General features: G+C 40.2%; 1 protein-coding gene across 3 annotated transcripts in view; it reads right to left on the minus strand.

Moving 5' to 3' along the window:
* The window catches only part of LOC107267862 (ankyrin repeat and fibronectin type-III domain-containing protein 1), an 80,153-nt gene that overhangs the window by 59,677 nt on the left and 8,072 nt on the right, over positions 1–12,404 (minus strand). For all 3 annotated transcript variants that reach the window (XM_025085046.1, XM_025085044.1, XM_025085045.1), the window contains one exon: positions 6,413–6,549. In XM_025085046.1, coding sequence (XP_024940814.1) covers positions 6,413–6,549 — 137 coding nt within the window. The remainder of the gene's footprint in view (positions 1–6,412; positions 6,550–12,404) is intronic.

The raw sequence follows: 12,404 nt of genomic DNA on the forward strand, positions 1-12,404 counted from the left end.
GGGGGGGAGGTGAAAAGTATTTAAGGGTTGCCATGCGTGGACACGTGAAAAATAAGAAAATGACCTTTGTCAGGGGGTTGTTGGTACCCGTGGGGATGATTAACCCGTTTCATTTTATTCGATGAATTTATATATGTATATGTATATGCATACACTGTACAATATATAGTATACGCATTAAATAACTGTAAAATACATAATATGCAATAAATAATCTATACTACATATATTGCACCCTTAACCCCGATAGCGAAGTTCAAAATTTTCCTTTGGGAGTGTACTCTGATTTCCTGACGAAGGATGAACGCGGCCTGAGTAACGTGCAAGGGTTGTTAAAAGAAATGCTTAAGCAGAGAGTCGATCGTGAAACTTTGCCCTCGGACGTAACACGGGCAAATGGCAAAATGCAAAGAATCGTTATTGAGTGCTCATTGAGATGCATTGAAAGTGCATTAGGATTTCATGAAAAATGCATTGGCGCTTGAAGAGGTTCAAAAGTGGGGGAAAAAAAAAAAAGGTTCAACCAAGTTTTTCTTTCGTCGTGAAGAATCGATAAATTTATAATTTTCAAGCTTATCGTCAAAAAATCCTTTATCTTCCAGTTATGTTTTAATTCCAATTCACTTCAATCCACAATCTAATTATTATTCTTGTCATTGTACCATTTTTGGCCGATCTTCAAAATTTCGTACCACGTGACCTCCGACCTAACCTTAATCTGGGTCACTTCGGTACGGAAAAGAAAAAGCTTCACTGGGCCTCATTTGATTTGGCGACTTAACACGGCGGTTTAATTCATTACGGAATCGCGTCGAAAGTCTAGTAGCATAGTTGAAAATGCTTATTAGGTCAACGAGAAAAGAAGTTAACTTTTACTGAACGAATCGAAACGAGAGGCGTTCGCATCGTCACGACCACAGGTTACCATCAAGGTAGGGTAGGAGGGCAGCCAAGTAAATCCCGAGGCTGAGGAGGATGCTGGCTGGGATTGCTTCGTCGCCACACCTCGTGTTTAAGGGCGAAGGAGTGTAACGTGACGTTACGAACCTGGAGGGAAGACAGCCTAGGAATGACCGAAGAATATAAATAGACAGAACTTGTTAGATCGAACAGTGGGCTCGGTGGCGCAGTGCTAAGGGCCCAGACTTGCAATCCGAAGGTACCGGGTTCGATTCCCGATCAGAACTCTGGAAATCAATGATGGTGGGTGATCCGAGGCCTCGTCATAATATACATACGTATATATTAATTTTTTCATAAATCCTAATTAATGAATATATTACGCGAAAATCCGATAACAACGTAAGAATACGTTATACGCTCGTATAAATCGTATACTCTAAGTGAAATTTTTCTACAAGCTTTTCGTTCCTATGTTATTCCTCAAAGGCGAATCCGCACGAGTCGACGGCGACGCAAATTCTCGGGCTCTCAATTTTATCTTAATATTTGAACGCACCTACGAACCCTACTCGCCAGTTGTTATACTTTTTTTTTAAGGTTATACCTTAAGGTCTTGCATCGTTCCAGATTGAGTATATACGCGAAATATGGCGAAAAATAGGGTCTACAGGGTGTCCCAAATATTCGTGAGAAAGGGAAGAAGAATCATCTTGTAAATTGCCTAAAAACTGTTCGACACTCCTTTTTTTTTTTAAGCCAGACTTCATAATTTACGAAAAAAAAAATATATCGGAACGACGAACAAGTAGATCGATCTTATTAGATTTAGTAGAAATTTGAAAACAGTTTGATAAAAAATATCTTTTTCAACCTGATTAAGCTCGTCGAATAATTTTAATGAATTTCAAAAAAAAAAAAACAATAAGCCAACCTATAGATTCTAACGCTCGAATAATTTCGCTCGACCTTGAGCTTCAAGAAAGGGTGTCGCCAATTGGAAACGACAGGTTCCACATGGATAAATAAATTTTAAAAAATCCATCGACACCTCCTGTCTCCATGAATTAAGATAGCAGGGAGGTGGTCCATTCAGAAGGAAGAAAGTGTAAAGAGGATACGAAATTTTAACCTTCGACCTGATCAAAGGGGTGTAACTCTGCGAGTTTGACGCGATCTCGCAGCACGTGGAACGCCCCCCCCCCCCCCTCGCCATAGTCGCTCGCAATTAAGTCGTTCAATTAAAATGAAGTATACAGTGACGGGTGTTAGATAAGATAAGAGAGAAGCTTGTCAAGAAGACCCCATCATGAATATTCACACGAGGGTTCGGTAATTATTAATATCTCTAGTGAACTGAAAACGTTCGAGGCACGTGGACAGTGAAGGACCAGACGTCAGGAGACGTCAGGAAAACTAACAGCTAAGAATCGAGGACTATACATTAGGACTGAAAGACTATACGTTAAAGGTGAAAGACCATAAGTTAGGCGCGGAAGACAATGGTAGAGGAAGATTCGAAAACTAGCAGTTAAGAGCGAAAGACTATATATCAATACCCGAAGACTATTCATTAAGAGTAAAAGACTATCCGTTAAGGGTAAAAGACTATACCTCAAGGCTCGAAGTAAGACAACTTAATACACCGCAGCAGAACATTTCCGAATCCCAAAGGCTGTCAAGCATAATCTACCCTAAAGCGTTAATACGAATTTACCTATGATATAAATACAACGTTTCATTCGTAACGCTATAACCCCGTATAGAAGAAGACTTTTCTTCATTGATCGTCGTGCAGCCAATAAAAGAATTCTTTATCGCGTATACAGTCTATTCCGCAAAAACTTAAGTCCAACGAAATCGGATTAACTGTATTGACGTTAAATAAAAACGATTGCGTCTGTCAACCTCGTAAGCTTTTAAAGGTGGGAGATTCGAGCTCCTTATTTATGTTTCTGACTGTACTTTCAAACATATTAAGGGTCTAACCCTTTATTATTTGTTTATGGGGTAGGAAGGAGGACGGGCGATTAATAAAGATAATAAGATAATAAGATTGCTTGGGAATTCGCTTATTCTTTTTTTTTTTTTTTTTTCTTTCTCGTCTACACCCATCTTACCAGGTTTTCTTGGAAGTATGTTCCACTCTGGAGGATTGACGATCGTTCGGTAAAGAAAGTTTGAGGGGTTGCGCGCAGGGGAGCGTGACCGATCGAGGTAAGAGGGGGGATTAAAACCGGCATACGAAAGGACTGTAAGGTGAAGTGGGGAATTTGGCAAAGGGTTGAAGTGCTGTGTAGAGAATGAGTAAGAAAAAGAGAGAAAATGAGTAAGACTTAAAATAGACTTAGACGAAAAAGAGAGAGAGAGAGAGAGAGAGAGAAACATAGCTATTAGCAGAGACCTTGCTACGAGAGATCATTAAAACCAGTGGAAGGAATCATTTACAAGTGAATGATATCTCTCAATTTCAATCAGCTAATTTGTTCCGAACTCGTTCCGAATAACTTTTTGTTTAAGTTTCGATTGGAAAGCTACGAATAACTCCTCTGGTATTCGAATTCAGAGTCAGTCAGCATTTATTAATTGGGATAAGAAATAAATTTATATTGAATTATATTAAATTTATATTTATAATTTATATATAATTTAAAAATAATAAGTAAATTTCAAAATACATCGTTGTTATAATTAATGCTGCCATCCACGTGTTCCTCGTTAGTTATGCAACTGCAGTTGCATAAATTAAAGCCATTTCATCGACACAGGCCGAACATGTTTGGAAAAAAATACAAAATAAAAATATTCGTTTTTCACTTTTTTTTTTTTAATTATAAAATCATTCAATTTCAAAATTCACGTCAAAGTGGTTATAATTGAACTTTGAGGTTTATTCCCGTCTTTCAAGGAAAAGGTGGGTTGGGCGTAACCGAACGACGGTAAAAAGGTAAAAAAAGGGGGGGGGGGTCAAAATGAAAAATGCACTAGTCGCACAGTACCGAATCATCCCAACGAGATAAAAGTTTGGAATTTATAAAAAGGAAATTTTTTTTTCAATCTACATCAAGCAATGAATTTTCAAAATTGGTAAATTCCAAAGTGCCAACTAACGTTATTCCATTCAACGTTACTTTCGTAATATCGCATTTCTCTCATGGATGGCTAATAATTAACGCGATCGATGGATTGCACAGACTGATTACAGGAAACTATAGATAAGAGGATCAACGGAAAAACAAAAATCACCTGCAGTAATATAATTACCCAAAACTAAAAAAAAAAAGAAACCAGGTAAATCAAACCGAGTTACATGACATAGATCAACCCTTTGGTAAAAAAACCTTAGCCCCCCTCAAATTTGCACAAGTCAACGCGAAGCATAATTTCCAAAATTCCCGCCACACGTTCCGATTCCCTAATTAACCCTTAAGGTACGATCCATCATTATTCTTTCCAAGCCAACGGCTCTTCATCACGACCAACAACCCTCGCACTGCCGAAGGCTGAAAAGTAGGTGAAGTAAAATCAAAATTCCAGCATTAAGGTATCAGCTGCAGAATCCGGGATGAAAAAATCACGCGACGAAGGATTTCCAGCAAAAAATACTTTTACAGAATAAAATCGTCCGTCATTTGTATATAACTGCATGAAAATCCCCAAGGGATTTTTTTAACAGACGATAAAAAAAATTGACTTATTCAAGTCCTCCTACAGGAAGCTCACCCCTGTCTGCTACGACGTATACAGCCTATTCATATACAGAGTGCCCATAAAATAAAAAGATATGGATTACACCATCAAGTAGAAGAGGAAATTTTGAAACGGAAATTCCTGATCCATTTTTTTAACCGAGCTTTCCCCTTGAAGTTATAAACAATTGAACCTAGCCAATCAACGCATGGCAGCACCCCTTGTCTCCCGCTTTCCGCTGGATCCTCAGCGGGTACAGCCGCGCGTTGATTGGCTAGCTTTAATTGTTTATAACTTTAAGAGGAAAGCTCTGAAAAAAAAATTGATCAGGACTTTTTGTCTTAGATTTTCCTCTTCCACTTGATGGCGTACTCCGTATCTTTTTCTTTCTGGGACACCCTGTATATAACCACTACGTCCACAAACGTCATCCCCCTTCGAGGCAAGTAAGCTCTTTCACGCTATCACGATTTCTTATTGAATTCGTTCTACCATAAGTATCCGTCTACTGGGGGGAGGGGGGGGGAGCCAATCGGATTTCTTTCAAGAAACGAGAAAATTTGCGAAAGAGCATTGACAATAAAAAAGCTTCCGATATCGATGGCCATGTCCTTTATATGAAATCAATGCAAAATCAAAAATCTTTGGAAAAAAAGCGCGAAGAATGGAAAATTTTCCTATGGAAAGCTCTTTCGATATTAACGTTTATGTCTTTCCCATATGAATTCCCATAGCAAAACTGTCCGTTGCTCCCGTGCCAAAGTCAATACGCTTAGCGCGTACATTTGGTCCGGGTATATTTTCACGAGCCATAAATTCGAAAATAAATATGAGGCAGAGCCATCGATAAAGTCCGCCGTTAGAAGGGAAACTTTACGCGTCAGGATTTCTTAGGTGCTATCGAACATTTTATGTCATAAAATAAATGGCGGTCCCCGGATACTTGCAGATAAATTCAAACTGGTTTAACAACCGTCACGTGGTTCATAGTGGGGCTTTACTAGTTAGTGAGATGTAAAGGTGGGGGAAAAAAAAATTTCAGATGAATATTCAAAAATAAATCATCCCAGGATCGTCCGATCACGTTCATTCAATTTATTACACGATTACCCATACTCCGTATCAGTCCCGTTAACAAGGAGAATAATTTTCGCCCTTTTCGCAAATCCCCATCGTTTCCCAAAATCACGATCTATATAGTGTCTCTACTACAAACGTATATGCAAAATATATTTTAATGACCATATATGGTAAAAAGGAAATACGTATATTCACGCCACGCAGTAACATATAAAAATACAACGGGCGTATAACCCATAGTATGACACATGTTCCGTCCACGAGTGAAATAGCTCTTTCGAGGTGCCATCCGACTATGACGTACAAGCTAAAGGAGTCCCCTAGACAAAGTGTCCGCGGCAACGCTGTACGTCAAAGCGAGAAGCGGGTAAATTCCTTTCTAAAAATATGAAGCACAGGCTTGAAGGCTGTAGAAGAGAAAGTACACATATTTTATCAGTTCTCTTATCATATTCGATTTTACCACCAGGTCCAATTTTCCATCAGACTCAAAGGCACCTCGGGGCAACGACGATTGGCAAAGCGCGCGAGAAGCGATTTTTATTTATGTCGCAACCAATGGAAATTTTTATTCTCGTACAATTTTCACATATTTTTCAGCAGAAAAAGAAACAAGCCCGCTATTTTTTTTTCTCTCTCTCTATAACCTCCACAATCCACCGAGCAACTGTAAAAAATTCGTATATCGTTGACAAAACTTGAATTTTCCATTACACCCTAAAAGCATAGCAGGTAAGCTTACCTCTTCTCCTTTCTCTGCTGTTTCTTCTTCTTGAAGGCTTTCTTCACTCTCAGAAGAAGAAAAGCAGCGCGATCGATGGTCAGACTAGGAGACGCCTTGTCGCAGCTTGACATTCTGCGTCCGATTCGTCCCAAGACCTTGAAGCAAAAAAAAAAGAAGATAAAGAATCCATTAAAAATTTTTTTTGTTAAGGTCCTGAGCATTACCCCCCCCCCCTCCTCTCCTCTCCTCCGCCTGCCGCGCCAACGTAATTCCTAATCGTCACTAATAAGCTCTCGCGAATATTCAACGTCGAGCTTCGATGGACCTTGAAGCCTCCATTTCGTGAAACCCGTGCAACGTCGCCACGTGCGCAAAGAATCTCGCCCAAGGCGACAAGCGCGTCTGCGTCAGTAGTCAAAACACGTGGTCGACCAAACCCCCATTGTAAATTACTCCAGTGTATCAAGTAGCTTTGCTACTTCCCCTTTGTCCTTTGTCACCTTCCAACTCGACTCGCAGTCTTGTCCCTTTGTTTCTCACGAAAGAAAAAATTGCACCCAAACCGACAAGCAGCTTTCCGCTTCGCTCGCGTTTTCTCATCATTCTAATGGATAAGTTTACCAAAAATGCCAGTTCTGCTCGTAAATTTCGATTAAATTAAAAGTTCTCGTATCCTGTACGTAATATCACTATTTACCAGAAATCCAAGCGTAACGGTGATTTTCAAAATCAAAGCCACGTGGATTTTCAAGAAATAAAAAAATTTCACCAAAAACTATCGCCGCAGAGTCTCGTTGATTAATAACTACGGAAACTGCTGGTAAACCGATAAGTCTTTTTCCATTAACGTCCCCCCCTATCACCCCCGATATCCATTTTCCCCTCCCGCCCCTGAAGTAACAGTAGACGCCATTAAGGATCGCTTATACTTGACCTTATAAACTCCGCGCTAATTTACCAACAGGAAGTAGACTAACGTTTAGTACATAATATCAAGTTTTACGAACGCCCAGCCAATAACGTGACGATGGAAAAAAAAAAATCTTTCAAAAAAAATCATTTTTTTTCATATTTAAAAATATATATATATATATATAAATAACAATGATAACCCTTTTAAGGATTGCTTTTCTTCACTGGATAAACGTTGTTTCCAACTTAAAAAAAAATCACGTTCGCGTGTTTCCATACGAAATTCGATCCCGTCGACGCCGGCCATTTTCCGTACGTAACTTTTCGTCATTACAACTCAGAGGAAAAATTCGCTCCGGCGAGTCGAGCGAAATCGGAGCGACTTTCCCAAGAGGGATCCAAAGTCTCGAAAAGTAAGTAAATATTTCCGTAGCCGGTATCAACTTTGATCGAGAGGTTCTTGAAATCTAATTCATCCAAGAGTGGCGAGTACCGTCACGAGTGCCTATCCTTGGGTCAGGGGTGTGCTTCGGAGGACCTAAAGGGTTAAGACGAAAGTTCATCCCAACAACGGGTAATATCCATTTGCAAATTAACAACTACTTGAGCCACGTAAAGCAAAATATTAATCATATGCATTATCCAAGATTACGACGTATTGAAGACCACGTTTTATGCGAACTAACACGTTATGCTTATTCGTATTGATTGTAAACAATCTGATTTTACCGATGACGTAACAAGCCGCACCAGATGTAAAAGATACTGTAGGTACACCCTGTATAGTTGGCCCAGACCAAACAATACGTACATTACAGAGCACGTGGGTTCCACATTTGGACGATATATACATACATATGGACACGTGTTATCGTTATCAGTGTAATCAATAAAACAGAAGCAACCAGGTCCAGTAAAAACTTTTATCAAAGTACAACATTAACGTTAGGTTCACGGGACGCTTAATTGTCACGTATAAGAATTGCATAAACGTCTGCATTTATCTCCTACCGCTTTTGCTGACTTTAATAAATATAAATGTTGCATAACTTCAGATAATCCAAGCCAATAGTGTATAAAAAAAAGTTGTTTTTGAAAAAAAAAATTTTCAACAAAATCTGCGGTTTTGATCACCCGTCAATTTGTCGCGTGTCCGTAAAAATTAAGTATACAATAAGAAATGTCCTTAAATCCATTGCTAAAAGGACCACCCTGTAGGATTAATTTTTGGTACGAAAAAAAAAAAAAAAAAAAAGTAAAAGCCACTACCACTAAATTTGAATACAACCCCAAAACGCAGAATAAAAAAAAACAGTGTAAAAAGTCATAAAAAAAATTCACCCATATACATCGATATATCGACAAAGAGTACTAAATTTCCCATCGTATTTTCCCATTACGTGCATATAATACCCGTTAGCTCAAAGTACCAGCCCGTCCTACCTCAACATGCAAAAACGCTTAAACAGCTACGCGAATAACGATAATACGCTAAATTTCCAAGGTTGAATAACCCTTTTTTGCTTTTCCCAAAAAAAAGAATAGACTCCGAACAACGACCGGCGCGCTTATCCAGATAGCACAGGTCAGGGCACGAAGTTACAAGCCACCGATAGACATAACATCGACGTCGACGCCCAGCAGCTCGTTAGGCGACATTCAGCGTCCCCTTTCAAATTACCCATCCATGATTGAAACTTCATTGAGGCTCTTGGCGAATTGCAGGAAACTTTACTGAAAGCGAAGAAGAGTTCAGACTCCGTGCCGACGCGACCCTCCAAGAGACAGTGGTAGTCCATTTGTTTGTGTTAAGCTCGAAAGTTCCACTTGGTAGCCACCCTTCCCTCCAAACCCTCCGGCAGCCCATTCCCAGGCCAAACCCACTCTAGTTATAAAATATCATTAAACGGAGCTCACTTCCGCTCCCAAGTACCCACTCGTGCTGAACTCAACTTTCACCAGCAGCTACATGCGAATGCGGGAAGTGTCGCGAAATATTCCACGGTATCGATACGGAAGTATATATATATATATTTTCTATGTATATATTTCTGTACTGATAGAAGAAAAAGGTATATATATAGTATACTGTATATAAGATTTGTCAGAGTACACTGTACCGTGGAAAATTGAAGAAACAAAATCTCGGGAGATTGAAATTAAAGTGACAGAACTCAAGGTAATATATGTATATACAATGTGTGTATATATATATATATTGTAACGTGGCGTTACAGAGCTGGAGGGGATACCACCTAGGAATGACCGAAAAATAAATAAATAGGACTTATCAGGTCGGACAGTGGGTTCAATAGCACAGTGGTAAGTGCTCGACTTGGCAGTCGAAGGTATCGGGTTCGAATCCCAATCAGAACTCCTAATTTTTCGGAAATTCCTAGCCCTCTAGTGCTCCCTGGCGGCTCTATGGATCAAAATTAATTATAGCGGGGACGAGCCGGGCACCCCGTTATAATATATATATATATTGACGAGCAAAATACGTCACTCGTAGATTTTGGGAGATCAGTGACCCATCAGTAACGTGAGAAAGACCACTCATCGAGAAGTCGACGATCCTAGAAAATCCTGCGAAAACTGACTAACCAGGAAGAAGTGACACGCGTAGCGACCGGCAGGGGACGCGCGGTTGCCGCTCTGTAGGCTTGGACAGCGAGTACGGAGGCAACCGGACGCCCCGGAGGTCCCGAAGAACCTCCCTATCGCTTAGAAGGATCCCTCGGGAATGGTACCTGGCAATGAGGAAATTATCGTTAAAGGAATACCGACGCCTCGCTGGGAAGAAATCGCTATCGCCAGCACGGAACAACATAGAAGTATATTATCCCGCGATGAAAGATGGCTGGTTCTAATAATTATCGATTATCGTAATTAATTGACAAAAGGGAGTCCTTAGGGCGATTTGAGTCGTGGCGCGCGAATTAGGACGGTAGTGGGCGCTAGCGCCCTTTTCTAGCGTCTGTGTATTCGTCACTGAGGAGCCTGGAGAGCGACGGAAAAGCAGAGCCTGCTGGCGATCGCTTCCCGACCGCCTTGAGGTTTTACTCCTACAATAATTATTTCTCGAAAAACGTACTGGTACAATTCATAATTTCGCCTATCTCAGTGTTTGAACGAACACCGCGTCTCGGCGCTGCCTAATATTATACCGATCATCGCGTCTTGTCAATCATTGATCACTTTATGTGTACTGTTATTTATATTCCGTGCGACACTTGCCCGATAACACCTGACCCGATAATCGTACACGCGCGAACGTTCTCGGCCATTAGCTGGTTTCGCTTTAAATACGCCTGTTATCCGCCTGCGTAGGGACTGTGGGTGATCGTATCGGTCGATCGGGTGAAGCGTAGTTTAGAAGCGTAGAAGCTTGTCGAGTTTTTTGAACCCCGCTGTCTTACGCGGAAGACGCGTATGTTCCGAATTACTGCCTGCAATAAAGGGACCGTCCGATATTCGTTTCAAACGGTAGCGTGCTTATTGGATCGTAGACTCCCTTTATAGCTAAGGTCCCTGGTCCTCTGCCCTAAGCGTCTCAGAGGAAACGAACGGAGCTGCCGTGTTGTCGCTGACTTCTCCAGCCGATCTCGTCCTGTCGTTTCGGACCATAAGTGTTTGGCACCTTCTCACGGTGCCTGGCGCTCAGCATAATTACCGCACATTCTGAAGAGCCTAGCTCTCGACGCTTGCTAATGCGCATCAAGGAAACTTCCGTTACAATATACATGTCTACGAAATTTCTGCACGTAGGCGAAAAGTTGGGAATCGCGTGGACAAAAATTCAACTTTGCAATTCATCTCAAATGGGTACGACTGGGCGGAGAACATTTCTCGTTAATTTTTCCTAGGAAATTCACTATAAAATTTAACGTAGAAACCAGGATAAATAGATTTTACACGCGGTCAATATTTTTACTTGCAATTTTTACTGAGTTTCGCAATATCAGTTTTTCTCTGTTTACTTCAAAGGTACGAAAAGTACAGTGCACTCCACGGTGAAATTGAATTTAGCGCACCAGACGATTCACCTGTTTTAGATGACTTTTTAAATTCGACAAGCTAATGGCTATACTATATTACACTACAAACTTTAAAATTTGAAAAATTTTACCGTACACTCCAGTAAAAACTGACGCTTCCTTTTTAGGATATTTTTTTTTTTTCGTGAATTGTTCTTAAATATATAGGTAATATATTATGAAATGCCATGACGTCCCGCGGTTACCCTGAGTTTCACGGTAATTTTTAATCAAAAATTCTCTCCCTGTGAAGCTCGTAATAGCCGTCAACCCATTTCATAAGGTTTTGATTAGGATTTAAAGAGGGAATAAATTCGCGCCGTTCTATGTGGCTACCGTATGGGTTGCATATGTGTCGTTAAATATATATATATATCTAGTATATAATAAACAGTAGTATCACTATCGACAGTGGATAACGTATGTAACACCCTTGGGGTCCTATTGGACGAAAGGAAGCTGGGAAGTACATGGTCTATTTTTTATCAGACAAGTGCTCCTCGGCAATTCTTTATCAAGCCATAAAGGGATTGTTCGCGCCATTTTTTTTTCTCTTTCTCGGGTCTCTGAAAAAAGGAGTTCTCTGAAAATATGCGGAGTGTTAGTCGTTTCCTTTGGCTAGTGGGTAAGCGCGAAGCGGCGTTAGCCGCAAAGTGCAATTTGTCCTACCTATATACAGTAACGTCCAATTGAAGTGCAACACTTGAATTTTTTTACATTTCTGTGAAAGTATGACAGATTTCGAAAAACCAAAGACATATTTTTTAGGAAATTTCCTAAAAAATTATATCTTTGGTTTTTTTAAATCGGTCATAGTTTCGTAGAGATACACAAAAATTCAAGTGTTCCACTTCAATTGCGCATTACTGTATATAAACTTTACGCGAAGTACGATAAAATGCAATAAACGAGGAAAAAGTACAGGCGAGTCTGCAACGAGCGGAGAAACATAGACCGATCTGTAGGTAAGGTAGAGTGAAATTGTAATTTCGCATCATGCACGATTGTCTCGCCAAGTTTTGTAAATCTGTGGAAATTCCGCGACTGCTCGTTTCCGAGAT

This window comes from Cephus cinctus, unplaced genomic scaffold (assembly GCF_000341935.2).
Source record: "Cephus cinctus unplaced genomic scaffold, Ccin1 Ccin1_scaffold0457, whole genome shotgun sequence".
In the NCBI taxonomy this organism is placed as follows: Eukaryota; Metazoa; Arthropoda; class Insecta; order Hymenoptera; family Cephidae; genus Cephus; species Cephus cinctus.